This window comes from Choloepus didactylus, chromosome 9, assembly GCF_015220235.1.
Source record: "Choloepus didactylus isolate mChoDid1 chromosome 9, mChoDid1.pri, whole genome shotgun sequence".
Lineage (NCBI taxonomy): Eukaryota > Metazoa > Chordata > Mammalia > Pilosa > Megalonychidae > Choloepus > Choloepus didactylus.
In genome coordinates, this window is record NC_051315.1 from 108,877,271 (window position 1) to 108,900,385 (window position 23,115).

The window sequence follows — 23,115 nt, forward strand, 5'->3', positions numbered from 1 at the left end:
CCCGGGCTCTATGAACATAGTCTGAAAATGTCAGACTCTCACATGCCTTAGTTTATTTTATAACTTTGGCTCCCAGAGGGCCCATCAAGGCCTCTCCCTCGTCACTGTCTCTAGTCATTTCAGCTTCAGTTCCCATTTTTCCCAGTTCAAATTCCAAGAGGAAGAGAGTCTGATTGGACTTGATTGTCCCACTCTGGGCAGTTTGTGGACACTGCAGGTTGTTAGACCCTTTGTCCAATCACCTGTCGGCTTGTGGATCATTTGGTTTTACAGACTGGATCCAAAAAGGCACGTTCACATCCGAACCCGTCCTGTGAATGTGAACTTGTTTGCAAACAGGTTCTTTGAAGATGTTATTGGTTAAGATGACATCACACTGGATAAGGGTGGGCCCTAATCCAACATGACTGGTGTCCTTATAATGAGTAAACTTGTGATAGAGAGTTGGAGACAGAGAGAGCGAGAGATGGCCATGTGACGGAGACTGAGTTATAAGGCCACAAGCCAAGGGACACCACGGATTGCCCACCCACCCCCCCCCCCCCCACAAACCATGGGTGAGGCATGGAGAAGTTTCTCCCTCTTTTAGAGGAATGATGGCACTGCCAACACTTTGATTTTGGATTTCTAGCCTCCAGAACTGTGAGACAATAAATTGCTCTTGTTTAAGCCAACTAGTCTGTGGTTCTTTGTTACAGCGGCCCAGACAAACCAAGATATCTGGTATAGAAAATACACATTTCTTTGCAAGGTACAGCTTAGGCCTGCCTCCCTCCCTCAGGAAGGAGATGGTGAGCTTGTCCCGCACTGGGAATGATAGCGCCTTAAAAAAAAAAAATCACCCAAGGGTTCTGAATTAACCCTCACCTCCCACTTCCAAGCTAGAGCCGCTCTAAACTTTTGGAAGATGCTGTTTAAGGCCTCCAGGCGTTTATACATCCCATTTCCTCTGGAAAGAAGAATGCCCTTCCCACTCATGTTTGCCTAGAAAACTACTCTTTCAGGAGTTGATTCTAAGTTACTACATCCATAGTCTCCTTAACCCCCATTTTACAGAAGACGACTCTGAGACTTGGAGAAATAAAGTGACTTTCTGATTCATAATTAACCCGAATTCCGAATCCCAGCATAGGTATTACTATCAATGGGGGAAAGGGGAAGTAAAGCTTTCCGAGAAGCAATAGACAGCTGTTAACAAAGTCAATTCAAAGACCACGCGCTTCCTCCCAGGGCCGAAAGAAGGCAATTTGCGCATGCTCAGAGCTTTGGCGCGCGGTTTCCCCGCCCCTTCCAGGCTGTGCGGGAAGCGGCATTTTCACACTGCAGGCGGATTCCGAGTCAGCCGGAACCGAGATTCGGTGCTGCTTGTTCCCTCCCGGAAGAGGCGACCAAAAACGCCTGCGGACCGGCAACATGGCGCGGATGGGGAGTAAGGTAGAGAGAGAGACGTGTGTTTGGGTCTTGCCCACGCCGGGAATCCCGACAGGGAGGCTCTGAAGCAAGAAGCATGAGATCACAACGGTGCCAGGGAATGGAAAGAGAGGGGAGGATCTTGGTAGTGGGCTGGATCAGGAGGGCCGTGACGGAGGGATGCTTTTAAGAAGAGCTGGTTTGGAGCCTCGCCCACTCTCTACTCACTCCTGCCTTTTCCACTCTCCTTTTCCAACCCCTCCTTATCTCGCTTCTTTCCCCATTCCGCCTTTCTCTACCCCTAATCTCACTCCAACCCCCTAACTCCACCTTCTCCGTTACACTTGCGCCTGTTTTGGATGTGTTTTCTTCCTTTTATCTATATAAGAATGGACGTTAGTCACACGCATCTACCCCACAGGCCTGTTGAAACATTTTAGAGAGGGGCGCTGTGTAGAAGCATGTAGAATGTAAGGCGTCATATTACACCTCTGTAATTAATCTCACGTTTATCGAAAGCTTATTCTGCGTGAGGCACTCTTCATTCCTATCTCATTTAATCTTTACAACCACCCTGGGAGGTGAAAACTGTTACCCCCATTTTACAGGTGAGAAAACAGGCATAGAAAAGTGTAGTCATCACATGCCCCAGAGTAGTGGAACCAGGATTTGAACCCAGGATGTTTGGTTTTTCAGATTCCCGTAGAATCTGTGTTGCTAGGGATCCTAGGTGCCCCAGATAAATAAATTACAATGAATTTTAAAAATGATTTTTTTCAGTATAGGCAGAGATGGTAGTTGTCTCTGAGGGATCCCTAGAGGGAGGTTTTGTTCCAGGGAGTTGTTTCATTCATTCAACACATTTATTGAGTGCCTACTCTAGGCTAGGTGCTTTACTAGGCACCTGCAACATGTGTAACAAGGTGCTGCCAGGAATAAGGCATGAATTCAAGCAGCTGATCCGCATCCCCCACCCCCCATCTCCCTGCTGGGAAATGTTGTTTGAACCTATTCTAGACTCCTAATGATACTGCTCACCTCTTTTATTCCTCTTTTAGCTGCTGAAAACTTTGTAGCTCTAGTGGAGCAACTGTTTATGGCAGATGGACTTGATGCAAAATTCTAACAGCCTGTTTGAATCGCTACAATATAGAAGAAAAGGGTTGTTATGCTATCCAGGTTCTCTTTCCTGGCTTTCTCACTTGTGCCAGAAAGGAACTAGAAATATTGTGTAGCCCATTCTTCTGTTTCCAGACTAGAAATTCTATATTGTGAAACCTTTTGATGCCTTTTTTTTTTTTTTTTTTTTTTGGATACCTGATTTCTGGCAGAAGACCTTTAGTCCCTGGCTTGGAGTTTTCTGGTTTAAAAATAGTTTTTGTAAATATATAACAAATAAATGCAGGCATATTTTGTGCTTCTAAGTTTTTTTTTTAGATTGTTATCCTCAGGCATTGAAACTGTTCAATATAAATTTTATTGCTCTCAAAGGAATTTTGTAATATATTACCTTCTTTTCTCTAAATAAGCTCCTTTACTCTAGAAATCTAAATATTAGTGCATGAAGTCCAATTCTTTGTAAACTAGGGAAAAACTTAATATTGTCTTTCTTTTTTATGTGTTACCTGGACTCTTGAGACATAACCAGATTTAGAAATCATCTGTAACTTGCCTGATAGGAGCTCATCCAGGCTTTTTAAACACCTCTAGGATCAGGAAGTCTTTGCTTTAGAAAACCAGTAGGTCCTTTGTTGATTACTTTTAAGTGTTCATTTTTTTCCCCATTATATTGGGTCCTTGTAACTTCTGTTGATCCTGTTATCTCTTCTACGGACCTTTTATAACACAACTGTCAGATCTTTGGAAAGAGCTATCATGTTCCCTAAATCTTCTCATCAAGCTCAAATATCCAGTTTTTTCCAACTGTTCTTCTCATCACATGTTCCCAGATTCTTCCCTAACCTTTCATGTTTGGTTGTAATTAGTCTTCCTCATACAGTGTGATACTCAGAGCTACTAACAGCCTGTCAGATGTATTCTGACCAGTACAAAGCACAGGTGAGACTGTCATTCAGAGTCAAACAATATTCTGGAAAAGACCTTAGACCGTGTTCTGTTTTGCTAGGGCTGCCATTGTGCAAAATACCAGAAATGAATTGGCTTTTATAAAGGGGATTTATTAGTTTATAAATTTACAGTTCTAAGGCCATGAAAGTATCCAAACTAAGGCATCAACAAGAGGATACCTTCACTGAGGAAAGGCCGATGACATCTGGAACACCTTTGTTAGTGGGAAGCACGTGGCTGGCATCTGCTTGTCCTTTGCTTCTGGGTTCTGGCTTCAAAATGGCTTTTTCCAAAATGTCTCTGGGCTTCTGTCTTTCTTAGCTTCTCTCTCTCAGCTCCTGTGCATCCTTGCTTAGGCTTCTGTCTCTCTTGGCTTCTCTCTCTCAGCTCCTGTGCATCTTTGCTTGTTCACTCAGGGTGTTTCTCTCTAAACATCTGGAGGTCCTCTCTTAGCTTCTCCGGAGCAGTCTCTGGACATCTCCAAACATCTTTCTGTCTGCATCTCCAAGCATCTTGGTCTGTGTGAGCTCTTAACTTCTCCCAGGGGCAAACTCTGAATTACATCTCTTAGCTTCTCTCCGAAATGCGTCTCTCAGCTTCTCCTCTCCATAAGCTTTCTTAAAGTACTCCAGGCAACTAATCACTGGATGGGTGGGGTCACACTTCCATGGAAATGATTTAATCAAAAGGTCTCACCTACAGTTGGGTGGGTCACATCTCCATGGAAACAACCTAGTCACATGTCCCACCCCAATCAAAAAAACTATAAAGTCTGCCCTGACAAGATTGTATCAAAGAACGTGGCTTTTGTAGGGGACATAATAGATACAAATCAGCATGGACCATTTAGTCCAACAACTGCCTCCTGCCTCCTTGAATTAACAGAGAGGCTCAGAGCTAATTGATAATAGGGATGAGACTAGATCTCAGGTTTCTCCATTGCTAGTCCAGTCTTTTTTCACCATAAGATTGCTTTTCCTTTCTTGAATTCACTATACTGTTAATACAACCTAAGATGTTTTGGGGATCGGGGGTGAGGCAGGGATGAGCAGTGTTTTAGCCATGCTATTCTGTTGACTCATTTTGTAAGCTACCCCGAAATTGTGAGTTACTGTTAGTTCAGCTTGTATTTATTCAGGTAAATTTTGGATGACAAGTATAGAGCTTTTCATGTATCTCTTTTACTTTAAGTTTGTTTCCCTTATTCTTAGTTCCCTCACATACATGATTGCTATCTAATGATTTGTTATCTTTCCTTATGTGGTTTCCTTTGCCTGGAGCTCCTTTGTTCATATGACTGATTCCTGCTCATTTTTTAGGACCCATCCAAGGATCATATCCAGGAAGGCTTTTCTGTCTCCTTAACTGTCCTCTACTCCCCTCCCCCAGTCTTGGGTAGGTGCCCCTCCTGTGTTCTCTCTTAATTCTTGGTTCATACCTCTGTCATGGAACATTGTCCAGACATTATTTGTTTACATGTCTGTGTCCCCCAATAGCATAGATTTGATATTTTATCCTTCATTTTAGATCCTCAGTTTACAAACTGATTTGAATTGTTGCGGTGCATGATTTTAGCCTATGCAGATTGTAGCAGTCAACTATTGCCACAGTAATGCTTCATAACAAACTGCCCCAAACCAGTGGCATACAACAAAAGTATTTATTCTTGTACTTATGGGTCTGCAGATCAACTGCAATTTGCCTGATGTAAGTTAGGCTCAACTGGGCTGGACTTAGTTCCAGCCTGCAGGTTAGGTTCAGATCTGCTCTCCATGACTTTATTCAGCCCAAAGGAGCAGCAGCTACCTTGAACATGCTTTTTTCCTGGCTGATACTTTCTAGCTTCTAGCTTCTGGAAAGTATCAGGACTATTTAAGTGTTCTCCATAATGAAAATATGTATGTTTTATAGACATTCTTTATGTAGAACATTGAAAATCCCACTTCTACCACCCCTTTCCCAGATATCAGTTCAGGTTCTGTGAGTGAAATAAGCAATGGCCATATCTCTCATCTATCTGTCCCTATGACTGTTATTAACCTTTTCTTGAACACTCTTTGGGACTTTGTTTCTAGGCAGCTGTGGTGCTATGTATGGATGTGGGCTTTGCCATGAGTAACTCTTTTCCTGGTGAAGAATCCCCATTTGAACAAGCAAAGAAGGTGATGACCATGTTTGTACAGCAACAGGTAGGTTTCAGATTGGCCTTTAGTTTGTAACCCATGTTTTAACTGTGCCTCCGTCTACTAATGTAAGAGACCAGCCTCCTTATAACAACCAGCCTCAGTGTTTTTGGAAATCTGGGGGTTTTCTTACATGTACTCACATGTAAGTCCAGTTACCACTAGAGTCTGATTTTTTTTTCTTTCCTTATTCTGGCCTCTCTACTGGATACTACAGTTTTTATCAGAAACAAGAGACAGGATAAAGTAATGTTTAGAAGTACAGTCCCTGAAGACAAAAGGCCTGGGTTTGAATATCTGCTCTGCTGTGTTTACTTACCATCTTAATCTTGGGCAAGCCATTCAACTTCTTTGTGCCTATTCCAGTTATCTGTTGCTGGATAGATAAAACTTCCTGTCTTAAAACAGCATTAAAAAAAATTGTCTCATGGTTCTGTGGGGTGGTGGAACTCATCTGGGTTAGCCTCGCTCAGGGCCCCTCATGAGGTTCACTCAGATGGTGGCTGCAACTGGGGTCTTCTGAAAGTTCAACTGGGCTGGACATACAAGATGGCTCGCTTACATGGCTGGTCGTTGATGCCTTCTTTCTGCTGGGAGCTCAGTTGGGGCTGTCCACCAGAGTATCTACATGTGGCCTCTCCAGGTAGCTTGGGATTCTTACCATATGGCAGCTAGTTGTGAGAGGAAGTATCCCAAGAGTGACCATTCAAAGAGACCCTGCATGGCTTCTTATAACATAGCTTTAGAAATCCCAGACAGTCACTTCCAAGTAGATGACTTTGGTGAAGCAAGTCACTAAGTCCACTCAGATTCAAGGGAGAAGAATTGTTCTCTTGTTATAAGGAGTATTCTGCATATACTGGGCGAGACAGCATGGCCAGTGGCCATCTTGGAGACTACCTACCACAGTGCCTCCATTTTCCATGTATAAAATGGGAGAAAATAATAGAACCTATTTCATAGGGTTGTTTTGAGGAATAAAAGAGTTAATATAAAGTGCTTAGGACTGTACTTGACATTTTGTAAACACTGTGTAAGTGTTAGCTGTTATTATTGCTGCCCTTCCACTTGGTATGACTGCCCGTTGTGCTAGGTTCATGAGGTCCTGCTTCATTCACTGTTACTTTGGTTCCTGCTTGACCTGTCTGCTGTTTCTTTTGGATATTTCCATTTCCTCTGGGTGTTGCTACCTCCCAGTGGTCATCCTAGCTTTTCACAAATTCAATGACCTCGAGTCCTTGAGGTGTCAAAGTAGAAGAAAATGATTCTAACCCCCTTCTCAGTTATAATAATTTGTTGATCACATTCAAAAATGCTGCTGTGCCCTAATGTATACATTTTCCCTCCCTCCCTCCCTTCCTTTCTGAAAAACAGTACATTTAAAATTTTTTTTTTTGGGGGGGGGTTTGCCCTTTCCATGAGAGTGAGTGAATCGGAAAAGCTGGGAGACAAAATCTGGTGAAAGTTCCATACTGCACTCGAAATTTCCTCCCCTCCCATGCTGAGGTTTCGTTGTTGAGGCAGGAGTACTTTGCTTTGAGATGCAGTCTTGTCAAGGAGGCAGAATTTTTACTGGCCTGCTCCTCTAGTGCTCTAGATATGTTTGAACCCCAGTGGCTGGGACGTTTGCTCCACATACAGCTGGAATTATAGTTGGAGTTGTTAACAGACTTGAGAAATTAACAGACCAACAGAAATGAAGAATGATTGTAATTCATCCTCTCCCCATGCAGCATTCTACCCCATCAAAGTAAAAGGCTCATGGTAGTACTTAGGTGGGAATGACACTGTTTGTCGTGTCTGACACTACTTGTTATTCTTACATTTTATTATGAAACGTTTCATAAAGGAGACAAATAACAGAACAATAAAATGGAAACCTGTTTTCCTATTGCCTGTTGCTATACAATTCTAATGTTTTAAAATTTTTGTTTCATTTCTTTTTCCTTTTTTCCTTAAAACGTAAAATGTTACAGGTACACTTGAAGCCCCCCTGTGTCCCTTTCCGATCCTTTTCTTCCCTTTTCTTCCCCTCCTTCCCTCAAAATTTGGTAGTAATCGTTATCATGCATATTTTATACTTTTAAAAGTATATTTATTCATAATATTCTTCATAAATAATATATGGTATTGTATGAAGCTCTCAAAAGTGTATATAAATGGTATTCTACTGTATACATAATTCCATAACTTATTTTTTTCTCAACCTAATATTTTTATGTTGATAAGTATTACTCAAATGTTTTCATTTTTACTGGGGTGTGATATTCCATTGCATAAATATTCTGCAATGTATTTTTGGCTTCTCCTGTTGACTGATAGTTTGTTTCCAGTTGTGTCCTATAATAAACAGTGCTGGAATGAATGTTCTTGTCCATTGTCTTGTGTACATGTACAAGAATTCTTGTGTGTGTGTGTATAGGTGTGTGTGTATACACACACACACACACACACACACACGCACAAACCTATAAGTGGAATGGTTGAGACAGAGTCTGAAGTGGCATTTTTTTTTTTTTTTTAATCCCTGGAAAACTTAAACCTTGGCTAGTCGTTCCTGAAAGGTAGGCTAAAAATCATTTCAGATTTTCCATGTTTTCATTGAGAATTAGAATCTGATTTGGCTGGAAGTCAGCAAGAACCATTAGCGCCCTCCCTATCCCTCCACCCCAACGTGTGCTGAAATGAAGGATGGGACCTGTAGTCAATGGAAAAGTCTGCTTAGAACCTAGGAAATGTCATTGTCCATGGGGCCCATGTGCTATTATTGGCAGTGGCCCAAGGGATCCACCGTGGGGAGGTATGATTGTCCTACTTCCTGAAGGTTAGATACCTGATGGCTTCTAGTTTGTTCCAATATGGTTTTTAACTCTCTAACATTCTTCTCTAGGTGTTTGCTGAGAGCAAGGATGAGATTGCTTTAGTCCTGTTTGGTACAGATGGCACTGAGAATACCCTTGCTAGTGAGGATCAGTATCAGAACATCACAGTTCATAGACACCTGATGCTACCAGATTTTGATTTGCTGATGGATATTGAAAGCAAAATCCAACCAGGTTCTCAACAAGCTGACTGTATCCTTTTTCAGCCAGAGAAGACTTAAAATTTTTTCTTTAATCTGTGGAGTCATAGTTCAGTTTGGAGAAGCTGTTTCAGAACCCAGCTATGAGTAAATGGCTATTTTTGGCTCTGAGGATTTAATGTGAAATTAATGAAGTGTGGTGCCTGGGCACCAGGCTCTTCAATCATTTTCCCATTCTCTGTGCTAGTGATCTGGTTACTGAGAGGTTAGGAGCAATAGGAAGGGGAAGAAATTGTGGGGTATCTTTGGTTTTGACTACGTGTAGAGGGTTTGGTGGTGGTTATGGTTAGAAGTGTTTGGAGGTCGAGAAATATTTTAGAAAGTAAGGCATTAGCATTCTCCACCCTTTTCCAAATGGGGGATGCTTTTGTACCTAAAATCAAGTTCATAATCCAAACTGAGATTTCCAGTTTCTTCCACAGGCCCCCTAATTTTAAGGAGTTACTCTTTTTATTTTTCCAGACAATTGGTAATGCCATCCCTGACCACTGGGAGGTGCTGTTGTAGTGAGAGTGACTTGGAAATGCTACAGTGCAGCTCATTTCATACTTAAGAATAGACTGTGTTCACCAAAAAATGGGTTCTTAAGACTGCAAAATGGTATCATAACTTGTTATTAAATGAATGGAAAGTGTAAGATTAGATTTGGGTTTTCTTTATTTTTCTTAGCTTTATGTGTCAGGATGTATACTTTGATACGTAGCATATGTGAATATATACTAATGAAATAAAACTTTGGACGAAGGGCACTTGGGCAAGTACTTTTAGATTGTCACATAGTCAGCCCAGTGTCCATAATTCCAGCACTTCTGGGAGGAAAATTGTATATTCTTGGGGTAAAGGGATTCTTTGGTATCTTCTGCCCTTAACTAGCCAAGTCCTGGATGCACTCATTGTGTGCATGGATGTGATTCAACATGATACTGTGTGAGTGTTTCTGCTGAAGAGAATTGAAAATGAGCTTTTTATAAAAACTATGGATTGATGTAATCAGTGCGCTTTGTGAACCATTGTTAATCAGGCAGCATGCTTGCATGGCTAAACAAACATTTGGCAATATTCAATGGTTCAGTTCAACCTTTCTGTTTTCTTTAAGGTTTAATTTATGAAAAAGGAAGGGCTATACTTGGTGGGAATTTCTCTGGGAGAAATAAAAGCATTTGCCTTGTTTCAAGTTCTTTCCTGTTTGATGTAAGCTAATTACCAGGAATTTTTTTTTTTAAGTAAGTGGTATGATCCATATGTAATTGAAATTAAGTGTATAGTAACTTTGAGCAAGGTTCCTAATTCATTACTTCTTTAATTACCGTGCCTTGAAAATGTCTTTGAATATATGCACATGCACGTGCGCGTGCACGTACACACATACACATACACACATAAACACAGATCCCTTGCCTGTTAGGAAAATCATAAGCAACTGCAGTAAAATACCAGGCCAAATATGTATTATCATATCTCACAGTCTCTGCAAAATCCTGTTTCTAGCCCTGTGAATGTAATCAGCAGAGCATTTGGAAAGTGAATGCTTGCAAGGCTGAAATAGTAGTATACTGGTAGAGTTCCTTGTTTACATTCTGCCTGTGGAAAGGCTTTCTGGAAAGGATCTTTTTTAGTCTTGGTGATCACATCTTTAGGTGAAGTTTAGAGTTAGGGAATTAGGGACGTAATATTCTATAATGCTCACAAATTTCACTCAAGATGTTTAAAAGTATGTGTTTATTTTTTATGTGTTTATTAGGAACTTAACTGAGCAGCAACAATAAGTTTTTAACTGTATCTAGATTCATTCCTTAGCCTCTCTCTGCTCAGTGACAAAGTATATTTGAATTTGTACAAAGTTAATTCTGAAGAATGATTTCTTCATGTCGTAACTCTCTCTTTTAGAGGAAAGAAGTTTGAGAAGAGGCATATTGAAGTATTCACTGACCTCAGCAGCCCATTCAGCAAAGATCAGCTGGATATTATAATTTATAACCTAAAGAAGTCTGGAATCTCCCTGCAATTCTTGTAAGATCATAAGAATAATGTTTGTAGACAAATCCTGTGATGTTGTAATGAGTGCAGAATGCACTGAGTAAGACTCCTTAAGAGTTCTTTGTTTACAGGAGTCCTTGCTCTCTGTTCTGAGTTGAAGTCTGTCAGATGACTGGCTACTCAGAAAACATTTACTGATTACTCTCTGTGTGTCAGGAATTGTCCTGAGTTTTATTGATAAAGAGATGAAAGTCACAGTATGGCAAAGCAGCTCAGTAGCAGACAGTTTGTTTAAATTGGGAATTATAGATCTTTTGAGGATGTACTGTTCATCTCCTTGCACGGAGGACTTGACGCAAACACTTAGTAGATTGATAGATGGCTTCTTTTCTTAAACAGCTCAAGAGAACTCTGTACTTCAGATGATATATTTTGTTGGGGTGGAGAGGAATGTCAACTTGGGAATCATTTTAAATGTATAGAATGTTTATTTTTGACTCTTCAGATCTAAAGTATTTTATTACTTTAGGAACAAAATGGGATGTGTATACACACACATAAAATGTAATTTGTTAATGTATATTTAGAGATGAGGTATATAATTTCAGGGGGAAAATAGTATTTCACAACTTTGAGGGGAGTGAGCTACATTGCAACCCCACCAAAACAAAACCTTGTATTTTTCCCTCCAGACATTTACTTTCTCTATCATATATCCCTAACAGAAAGTTCTTCTCACTACCTAGTCTTTCCTGCTACATTTGAAACCTATTTCTTGTCCTGGTTTTCTTGAAAGCAGAGTGATGGTATAGGAAATTGAATTATTAGATCTTCTGGGGACACTTCTTTTTCGGATTGAGAGCTCTACCAAGCCTCCAGCTCAGAGTGGTAGGCCTTTAACTTCAAAATATCTGCCATGGGGAATTAAGAACCTCTTCTTCATGTTTATACCTCTTTAATACTGCTGAGGGGCATCTCCTTTCTGTAGGACTGTGGAAAAATAGTTCAGGATAACCCATTGAGCTGATACAAAGATGGTACTTCAGAGAAATTAAGTACTTTCTAAATGATACTTCACTTCTTATTGAGTTGAGATTTTCTTAGCACTTCAGAAGTCCAGTTCAGCTTCTGTTCTTGTTCATAATCTCAGCATGCCTTTACATGGTTGAAGCATACTGCATTTCTGTCAATGTCATTTTAAAGGGCTGCTTTTTTTGTGTGTGAAAATACAGTAAAGGTTGCTGCAGAGGGAGTCTAGCCTCCTCTTCTACTTGTTATTTGACAAGATGTATTTTTTTTCTTGGGTAATAGTCTTCCTGCACTACAAAACTCCAAAACACAATGTTGAGCTTGTGATTTTATTGTTTGGTGTAGCCCATGTATGATTGATTATTCTGCTTGGACTAAAAAATACCAGTGACCTAAAGAAGCACTGTGCCCTGAGTAGGCTTGTTTCTTAGACGTATTTTTTAGTTTCTTCTACTGACTACTGAGAAAGTTAATTTCTGATTTAATGAGGTTAAAAAGAACTGCTTTTAAACCTCTTCTAGAATAACTTCCTAACTTTTTCTTTTTCATGTAATTCTTCCCTTCTTCCTGGTTGAAACTATGGAAGCAGCAGTAAATTGACACAAGCCCTATATGCCATCCCCTGTTCTCTGGAAGCTTAGCATCTGATAGGTGATACAGGACATGCAAATGTATTGTGTTAACTATGCTTAGAAAAAAGTTAAACAGAAAGCCCTAGTTTAATTACAGCAAATAGAATGGTAGTGAAATCAACTTTAAAAATAACCATTCACATAGAGGTGACCAACAGGTAATTTTGGGTGAATTGAAAAGATTGCAGAATTCAGCCATTTGATTTTCCAGGGACAAAGTAAGGTAGTGTACTATAGTGGAAATAACCTTATCCTTTGAATAAGGTGACTGAGTCTTTGCTCCATCGCCTATTAGCTATATTAGCTTTGGCCAGATTATGTCCTCTGTGTAGCCTCAGTTTCTTTTAGAGAATGGAGATAGAAATCTTTATCTATCTAACATATATATCTATCTAACATATAATGAAAACATTATAAAGTGCCATGTAGAACATTATCATAAAATGTGTGGTTGGTTTATTTTAAGACTTTTGTATTGATTATTGAATATTTCCATGACTGTTAATCCCTGTCTAGTTTTAGTCTCATTTCAGTCAAACAACTGAAGTGAGATACAAGATCAAAATTGGGTTTTACCTACTTCTAGCAATTAGGTGATTTCTGACTAGGAATTCAATATCTGCAATAACAACAGTATTTGAGTTTTAAGAATTTATATACATTCTCTTATTTAATCCTTATGATAACCTTGAGGAAATCATTGGTGGACTTTTTTTTTTTTGGTTTGCCTAGAGTAGCCTTTCCAAGGAAGCATTCCTTCCTGAACTCTAGCCTGTGATTTGAATGAGGGCTGTCATCTTTGAGATCTGGGCCTAGGCTACCATTGATTGACCAAGTGATAGGACTTATGACCTAATGTGGGCTAAGCAGAACCCTTTCTTGGTTTTTTGAGCTAGAGACTAGACAGTTGAACATTCAGACACTCTCAGTGGTGGAGTTGCGCAAATATGAACTTGAAAGTGTGGAGAAGCCAGTCTGAGAGAGTTGGCACATAAAGAGAAGTGAAGATGAGATATGGAGAGAGACAGAGAGTACAAGGATCATATAATCCTTGTGATGTTTGTAATCCTGGGTCTGGTCATCTCTAATATTATGGGCAACCCTGTACTTTCAGTTATTTGGTTATTAAACCAGTAAGTTTCCCATTTTTACCAAGTCAAAGAGCTTTTTGTTACTTGAAACTGCAAAAGAGGATTAGCTAAGAGAGATAAGTGCCATTTGACAGATAAAAAGCTGAAGCTCAGAAAGGTTGACTGACATAACCTATTTTCACATAGGTAGTGAATGATAGTCGTAGGATTGGAATCCGATTTACTGTCTGACCTCAGAGCATAGCTTCTTAACTACTGCTGATATTTTCTTGACAGTTTGCCTTTCCAAATTGGCAAGGAAGATGGAACTGGGGACAGAGGAGATAGCAACTTGAGTTTGGACCAACATGGATCTTCCTTTCCTCAAAAAGAAATTACTCAGCAGCAAAAAGAAGGTATTCAGATGGTGAAGAAGGTGATGATGTCTTTAGAAGGTGAAGATGGGCTGGATGAAATTTACTCCTTTAGGTAGGGAGTGAAAACATTGCTTACAACTTCAGTTTTACCCCTATAAATGTCTCTTTTGATCAAAGATTCTCTAATGCTTTTTGGGACACTTTTTAATTAGCAGTTAATCTGATTTTTATTAAATAAATGGCACACTACAGTGTGTTTGGTTAGCACAAGGTGTCTGATTTATTTCCAGGTCTGTGTCACTGAAGTTTGAAATACAGAGATAACCCGAAAGATTTGAAGTTAAATGCAAAAGATAAAGCAGTAGGTTTCCTTCTTTATGCCAAGCTCAGGGCGTATTTATTGGGCCTTTCTTTTCATATGCCTACAAAAAAAAATTCTTGATTATAAAAAAGTGGTGTCAGATCTGACTTACTTTCTGATTTAGGTTTTAGGAGGCAGCATTCTATGGTATAGTGATTTTTAAAAATTTTTGGTTGCAAACTGTTTTGTTTAGGTTAAAAACTAAAATTCCAAAGTGTAAAGAATTCCTAGCCTACTTACTTCATGAAGGTGTTGTAAAGGTAAAATGACTTGAGAAATACGAAAGCCCTGAAGTACCATGTAAGGCAAACGGCTTTATTCAACCTTCCACTTATGGGAGAGACCATCTCCCTTATCTGTATTATCTTAGCTGGGATTGGACATGCATTTATTTTGAGCAAGGAACCTGCGAGGATCAATCACATCTAGAACGGCATGTGTTGGGGGACATGTGTTTGGTAAAAGCAATAGCATGTGTTTGGTAAAAGCGGAAATAGGATACTTTTCCAAGCATATGGCTTGTGCAGGTTCAAATTCTCAGGATAACATCTCTTGATATTCATTAATCATTTCCAGTTTATCAATAAATACATAAAACACAGGTAGTTTATGCCAAGTTCTTAATTGAAGTCAAGTTTCAAGAATTAGAATTTTTTTTAGTAGCTACAGCACATAGCTATTTAAATTTTTTTCTCAGCTACAATTTTCAAATATTTCTGTGGGGCTATAATTGACAAGCAGTACATCTTGATTTTCTAAATAATTTTAAAATAATTTTTTTGAACCATTCAAGGTAGGTAAATGGAAGTTTTGGAAATGGACTTGTGATTTCACAAGGGGTTGCCAAAGGAATCCCATAAAGTGGTTTGTAGTCATAATGCAAATATGTGTTCCTAAGTTACACCTCTCAGATTTGGACATGGCTTGCTTTAATGTGGGGATATATGTCTTAAGCTAACATATTAAGCATGATATCATAAAGAAAAATTATAGGGCAATGCAATTACTATTAAAGAAGTTTTTGTTTTGTTTTGCTTTTTTCCTGTAGCATAGCATGACTAAGCATTGTCCTAGGAATTTGAAGCTACTTTAAATTTAGGTCTGCTATGAAGGTATCAAGCAGAACTGCACCATCCAGTACAGTAGCCAAAAGCCATATGTGGCTATTTAAATTTAAACAAATTAAAATTAAATAAAATAAAAAATTTCATTCCTTCAGTCACACTAGCCACATTTCTAGTGTTTAGTAGCCATGTATGGTTAGTATGACTAACCTGTTGCACAGACACAGATAGAAAAAGAACATTTCCTTCATTGCAGGAAAGTTGTATAGGATAGTGCTGGACTAGATTTATCACCTTATAGAATATCTTAGGAATACAACTTGACTTCTATTTGGGAAGATTCACATCTATTGCAGAACTGATCCAGTTGTTCTCAGGTGATATATTTGGACACTGGTCCTTAGAACTTCCCCCAGAACAGAATCTAAACCTTGTTATGGTTTTAGTCCTGACTCCTGCTTGAACCAGTAATGTCTGTCCTATGAGACATGGCAGACCTGGTGTTCCGATTTGCTAATGCTACCGTTATGCAAAATTCCGGAAATGGATTGGCTTTTATAAAGGGGGTTTATTTGGTTACAGATATACAGTCTGAAGGCCAGGAAAATGTCCAAACTAAGGCATCAACAGGAGTATAAGTTCACCGAAGGAAGGCTAATGGCATCCAGAAAACCTCTGTTAGCTGGGAAGGCACGTGGCTGGCATCTGCTCCAGGGTTCTGGTTTCGAAATGGCTTTCTCTTAGGACGTTTCTCTCTAGGCATCTGGGAGTGTTCTCTTAGTTTTTCCCAGGCAAACTCTGGACTAGCAAAAGTCTGCTTTCAATGGCCATCTCCAAAATGTCTCTCTCGGCTGCAGCTCTGAGCTCCTTCTGTCTGAACTTTTATGGGCTCCAGTAAACTAATCAAAACCCATGTTGATTGGGTGGAGCCACACCTCCATGGAAACAATCTAATCAAAGGTATTACCCACAGTTGGGTGGGTCATATCTCCATGGAAACAACCTAATCCAAAGATTCCAACCTAATCAACACTAATACCCTGCCCCCACAAAATTGCATTAAAGACTTTAACATGGCACTTTGGGGGACATAATACATCCAAACCAGCACACCTGGTTCACACGCATTCATTCCCTAACAAATCCACAATCAAAATGTACCATAAGCTTTGGAGAAAGATGCAGGTAGAGTATCTACCACTTGTTGTAAACTGTTTCTCAAAATTGGGATCTCTTGATATCTCACTGTTCTTAACTGTTGTGTTTAATTAGGGGCCAGATAAAATACAGTCTTCTTTACTTTTGTTCAGGTGAAGTAGCATTCTTTGTATTGTGCTTGCTCCCTTCTCCCCGCTCACTGCCAACCCCCCTAGTAAGAAACCTAGAGTTATCTTCTTTACCTTTAGGCTGGATATGAATTACTCAGTTCCTTAATCCAGTGGATAGTCTTTATTTAACTTTCTCTATTGCTTGCATATAAAGCATAGGATCTCTTTTTAGAGAGTTGCAACTAACCAATGAATTGTAGAGTTGTGAGCAGTGATATAATAGGACGGTACCCACCCTTTGATGTCCTGGAGCAGGGGTTCTTATCCTCAGGTACATGGTTTCCAGGGAGTTGGTACAGCTATTATATTGTTAGCAAACTCATTTATGAATGTGCTTTCATGATATTCTCAGAGGTGTCCTCGGTCCTGAACTAAAGTTAAGAACCACTGAGTGGAAACAAAAGACTGTATAGGGTAAAATAGAGGTCTTCATTTTTACCTGGCCATGAAGTAATTTAACTCTCTCTTCCTCCTGAACCACCTCACTTGTATTCTGGCTCTCTTCCAACTTGTGGTTGTCATTTTCCTGCCGTTTCCTGCTGTTCCTTTCTTTATGATCAATAGCAGCTCATTTCTCATTCTAGAAAACTAAATGAATCATCTATCTGGTATGTTAACATTTAAAAATTATCTCTTTCTTTATATATTTTTCTTTATTAAGAGAGAGTCTGCGACAACTTTGCGTCTTTAAGAAAATTAAGAGGAGTTGCATGCCCTGGCTCTGTCAACTGACCATTGGCTCCAATTTGTCTATAAAGATTGTGGCCTATAAGTCGGTAAGTGGTAGATACAAATTATTTTTTAAAATGTATCCTACAAATAGATATGCTTACATAAGGAATTGACAATTCATGTGTGGGTTAATCAGTACCATAATTACTGCTTCTCTAGCTGCTCTCCCTGTTCATTTAATCTCTATTTAGGGTCTTTGTAAAAGGCATGCTAGAAGAGGAAGTTTTAAGAATTGTCTGTAATATAATAGAGTTTGACTCCCTCTTCTTTCTCTCCATACATGATTGAGAGTTAACCATGACTTACAGGCCTTTTTTTTTTTAAGAGATAAAATGAAGTGCATTAAGTTGTGCCCTTATAGTATCATAGCAGAAATATGGATATGTACCATTTAAGAAGTTCAGAGTTTTGGAGACTCAGTTATACCTAATTTAGTTATTAATGATCTGATAGTAACATCATCTATGAAATAACAAAAAATGATAGGTTGTAATTATCTTTTAACATATGTATATATGTTACATATGTAACATATGTATATGAGTTCATAATATGCTTTCAAAAATGAATTGCTTTCGGTGATTATTTGATGAAGTTCCAGTCTTGAGTTGAAGTCTGATCCATGCCCCCATTTGAGCCTCCTTGCCTTTTTTTTTCTTTAAATGTACAAAGTAAATATACAAAGCATGTTTTTATATGTTCAGGTGTTTTTTGTATATTCAAAGACTTAATTCCAAAACATGTGGTATGTTCATGAAAACATTGGATAGTTTTAATTTATTTCAGGTTTCATCAAGGACTAGAATAGTATCCCTAGGAATGAGAAAACAGCCTTCTCCCTTTCTTCTTTATTATGACATCCTTTTCAAATTTCTTTATTGATTTCTGACTACTGAAAGATTGCTGTCCCTTTCCTATTGGAAAACTGATAGCAAAATACATGGTCTATCTTCTTAGTTGGAATTCATTATTTGAGTTAATTTATAGTAGTCTGAGGGCTTTGTATAAAAAGTGTTTGTGTGTACAAAATATTAATATTTCTTTATGGAGTAAAATGAAATGTAGAGGGAATTATCCTGTGTATCCTGTTGTGAAATAAAGTAAGATTTCCATAATAGGCAAGAGCAAAGAAAACAATGTAATGTGATTAATTGTTCTGGATTTTTGTCTGTGAACTGGAGTGTCTATTAGCTTTTCTTCTGTCAATCAAAATCACTAGTTTTTCTTGTTTTCCCTTAATTTTTTTTGGAGATAAGATTCTACAGGAAAAAGTTAGAAAGACTTGGTCAGTTGTGGATGCAAGATCCCTAAAAAAAGAAGATATACAAAAAGAAACAGTTTATTGCTTAAATGATGATGATGAAACTGAAGTTCCAAAAGAAGATACTATTCAAGGTATGCCAGTAAGAATTTTCACTTTTACCTAACAGAGATTTTCTTTAAGGTGTTATGAGGCAGGCTAGGATTTGTATTATTATTGTTTAGCGATATTTCCCCCAGTTACAGAGACAGTGATTTGAGGGAATAATGAGACACTAGGTAAAAAAACCTTTAGGTCGCCTATTAGGTCTTAGGCAGGATAGTTCCCAGGAGTATACTCGATGTTCTGTCTCTGTGAGTTTTAAATGTCCCAAGCAGCAGGACTTCATAATTGGCTGATTTTAAAGTTTGAAACTCACTAGCTAGGAGAATACTTGTAGTAATATGTCTGAAGCAAGCTTTTTTGTTTACTTTTTTTTTTTCTCCCACTTCCATGGTGGTTATTCTGTTTCCTGCTAGACATGCTCCGTTAAGTTAATTTAGAGGACAAGAAAAATTATTTGTTTGTTACATTGCTTTATATTCACTAGGATTTTAAAAATTGTACTTCATATATCATACCCATTGGGCACTTAATTGTATGTCTAAATGGCATTTCTGTCCAAAGGCCTTAGAAACCGGTTGAGAGTGTCTGAATGTTCAAGAACTAAACTTCTAAGATACTATGTGATAGTTAAGATAGCAACCAGTTTCTTTAGATAAATTTATTGCCAGGCTACATACTACTCAGTGTAGTTTTAATTTGCCAACCTTGAAAAAAATCCTTTCATCTGTGACACTGTATCTCATTGTTTGTATATGTTTGTGTGTTGGGGGTGGGTGGGTATAGACAGTAGTAGTTACGATTCCTTGCTTTCCCTTGGCAGATTAAGTGAAGAATGTAGCCAATCAATTCAGCAGTATTGTGTGGTTAAGAACTTGAATTTTGTGGTCAGACCTAGATCAGAATCATGACTCCATTGCTTGCTAATCAAGTAGTCTAGTCAGATTGACCTATTGGGCAAATACAGATTAGTTCTCGAGGACAGTATCTAGTAGAAACCCTGCATTTTCTCTTTGAATCCTCACAGTGACCTTATGAAGTAGGCACTCTTGTTATTCCATTTTACATGTAAGGACATTGAGGCTGAAAGATGATCATTAACTTATTCAGAGTCACACAGCTCACAGCTAGGAGAACCAGAACTCAGACTCAGAGTTGTCTTACTTCAGAGATTGTATTTCTACATACTATACTGAATTATGAAAGACTTTGAAAGACAACTGAAGAATTATATTTAATTTGAAAGCAGTGTGGAATGTTTATAGTTTTAAAGAGCAGAATGTCATTACTGGTGCTGTGATTTAGGAAGATTAATATAACAGGTGGGTGTAGGAAGGATTGGAAAGAGAAGGAAGTGGAGATGAGGGTGCCAGTTCTTTGGGTTGCCAGCAAAGAAAGCAGCTCTGGTTGTCTTAGGGGAAAAAAGAAGTTTATTGGTAAGGAAATGAAGAGGGAGGAATTAAAAATTGTAATACGGTAGAAGTATAGTTTTTCTCCCTTACCTTTTTGTAGTTCCTTTGCCTGTCATCTGTCTTCCACATCCTAATATATACAGTCTTCTTTCTTAAACAGAGGGATGAATATACACACTTGGGCAAAAGAATATGGTTATGTGTTATATAACTTTTGCTTTTTGCAATGCACAGAGGTTAGAATTATTCGCTCTTCAAGTAGATGAATGAAAGAACATGACAGTCTTAATTAGAATTTTCAAGTTTCTGTTAAATTTTTCAAGTAAGATGACTGATGACAGAGAAAAGTTATGAAAAATATTTGATTTAGATACCACTCTTAATCATGTGCTATACATTTCCCTACTGTTAAATTTTTTCTAGAATTTCTGTTTTGTTTTTTTGCACCAGCTGTTTTTAAAAGACATATATGGAAATAGAAATGTGTTTCTTTTTGATTAAATACTTGACAACATCAACAGACTGACAGGAACAAATAATCACCAGATCACAGAATTTTTCCCCAGACACACTAGTTTCCTCATTTCTTAGTGTAAAGAGCAATTTGCTTTTTCTTTCCATTTACCTAAGGCCAGAATGCTTGTATTTTGATGATCCTTCTCTACCAAACAGGTAAGGTAATGTATATTGAAGGGGAAAGGTCTTTTATAGAACAGAGGCTATGGCACAGGATTAGAAAGTTTTTTAGAAGCCATGAGTCTATATTTTTATAAATACCCTAAGTAATTAAAAAGAAGAAAATATACAATCAAATCTCAAAAGTCAAATTAATTTAAATGTAGAAAAATACTCAGGTTATCTATCAGTTGAACATTTCTAAATAGAAGAAGAGTTTGGGCTTCTTCCATTGGGTATTTGTATGCGTTTTGGGAAATGTTTTGTTCTGAAAATTTCCTATGGGCATTTTTCTCTGTGGGTCTCCAGATTTCTGAATAAATGTGTTCTTGTTATTATGTTTACAAATCATGCTTGTACTTTAGTCAATCATGGTTTATCTTGGGAGGATAACTAGTACATTGCATTTACTTTGTTCTTCTAGGCTGGGTAATCATTAAGGTAACTAGATTGCAGAAGGTGCTACATAAACATGAATTAGATTTTAATTGTCTCTATAATATATATGTTGTTTGTGTATCTGCTGCTTCGTTTTCCCCATTGATCACAAGGGGTACTAATTTGATTCCAGAGAATAATATATGGAGGCTTGCTCTGAAGTGTGAATGTATTGTTAATGTATGCGTGGAACTAATTTCAGCTTGTAGAAAACGAGGCCCCATATGCTTAACAGATGCTCTTCTCTTGTTCTTTAGGGTTCCGCTATGGAAGTGATATAGTTCCCTTTTCTAAAGTGGATGAGGAACAAATGAAATATAAATCAGAAGGAAAGTGCTTTTCTGTTTTGGGATTTTGTAGATCTTCTCAGGTACAGTACTTATTCTATAATTGTGAACAAAATAAATAAGCTTTTTCCTAGTTTTTACTTCAGATGGTATGCTTTTGATCAGTCCTTTTATTTACAGTATATATTTACTTCACTTTTAGTTTTTCCAAACTGTAGGCTGGGTATTAGTGTTGCATCTTTGATTCTTTGGGAAGAAAAACCAAGATGAAGAGAATTTAAGGGAAGAATGGATTCAGTTAAAAGTCACTTCTTGGCTTTTCTGGCCTTCAGAGTTCAGGATTCAGAACTGAAACAGGATTCAGTTCTTTACATTGTTAACAGAATATTTGGAAGAATGAAGGGCTGGCTGGGTTTTGCACGACCACAGAACTCTTAGAATATTGTTGATTTATGCTAGCCACCCTTCTTCTTCACTCCCAGCATAGAGTTCTAGGATATGAAACCTATTCACGGGTCATATGTTTTTTAGACACCGATGCATAGATACACAAAATGGGCACAGTGGGAAATGCAGCATTGCAACAATTCACTGAGGGCCATCAGATACCTTATACTACCCTAGAAGTGGTTATTAAAAGATTCCCAGAGAGCTTAGGGAATTAAATCACAAATTAAATCGTCTGTGGTAGGCAACCAAAGAGAGGAATTGTAATTAATAAGTATAAAGTATATCTTTTAATGTGTATTTTGCCCAGGCCCTGTAGCTTAGGGACTAAAGGGATTTTGGTTGTTTCTAAAAAAAAACAAGAAAGAACTATAATGAAAATAAATATCTAGTCAGTACACTAAATTTGAACTTCGTCATGTTGCTTCAGCATCTAGTCCCTGTGTATTTCTGTTATTGCGGTGTGGTTGGGGGTACCATTTGCATGGTATGCCCAAACTTTTATATATGTATATACCTTTAAGACTCATAAGCACAAAATTGGTAGTATTTACAAACAAGTCTATAAGTTTTTAATGGTAAAAATAAATATTTTTTTCTACAAGTTACACTAAGTATGTTCTCTTAAAAATAAAATTATTTACTTTGGGTGGTAAATCTTAAGTTGATTCTTAATGGCACTGTTTATGAGTGTTTTCAGTGAAAAAGAACCCTTGTTCAGATGTGTTTGTGGAAACTGGCCTGTTTGGAAGTGGGCCTACCTGATTACAGATAAGCAGAAAAGACCTGTCCAAAACACCTAGAAGTGTCATTCAGGACAGAAAGTTGAAATCACCTATGGCAATTTAGATAAATGACAAAGCAAAAAAGAGTGAACTGGAAAAAAAATACATCTTCCTTTAAAATAATTGTTGTGTTAAGTTAAAATTACCTTTTAAATCATGAAGTATTTTCTAAATAAGTTTTTGTTGTTTTTAAGCCCTAAAACAAATTTATTGTATCTTCAACAAGTACAGTCTCAGACGGGTACAATGGCAATAACAGCTTCCATTTATTTAAATGATGATAATACTCTAGTCAGTGTACTAAGCAGTTTATATGAATTCTCATTTAAATCCTATTGTAGCCCTCTCATGTAGGTGCCATTATCTGTACTTTATACATTAGGAAACCAAGGCTTA

The 23,115-nt window shown here is 38.0% G+C and overlaps 1 protein-coding gene across 3 annotated transcripts in view; it reads left to right on the top strand.

Annotated features, from left to right (window-relative positions):
* Positions 1 to 1,348: 1,348 nt before the first annotated feature.
* XRCC5 (X-ray repair cross complementing 5) overlaps positions 1,349 to 23,115 on the top strand; it is a 103,999-nt gene continuing 82,232 nt past the window's right edge. Inside the window, exons 1-9 of one of the 3 annotated variants that reach the window (XM_037849507.1) lie at positions 1,349 to 1,434; positions 5,553 to 5,666; positions 8,551 to 8,734; positions 9,621 to 9,669; positions 10,630 to 10,752; positions 13,748 to 13,939; positions 17,242 to 17,356; positions 18,569 to 18,707; positions 21,458 to 21,570. In XM_037849507.1, the coding sequence (XP_037705435.1) occupies positions 1,414 to 1,434; positions 5,553 to 5,666; positions 8,551 to 8,734; positions 9,621 to 9,669; positions 10,630 to 10,752; positions 13,748 to 13,939; positions 17,242 to 17,356; positions 18,569 to 18,707; positions 21,458 to 21,570 (1,050 nt within the window). In that variant the 5' untranslated portion in view covers positions 1,349 to 1,413. Of the gene's footprint in view, positions 1,435 to 1,501; positions 1,522 to 3,426; positions 3,469 to 5,552; positions 5,667 to 8,550; positions 8,735 to 9,620; positions 9,670 to 10,629; positions 10,753 to 13,747; positions 13,940 to 17,241; positions 17,357 to 18,568; positions 18,708 to 21,457; positions 21,571 to 23,115 lie in introns of those variants that run through there. The other 2 variants (XM_037849508.1, XM_037849506.1) reach the window with 2 other exon arrangements.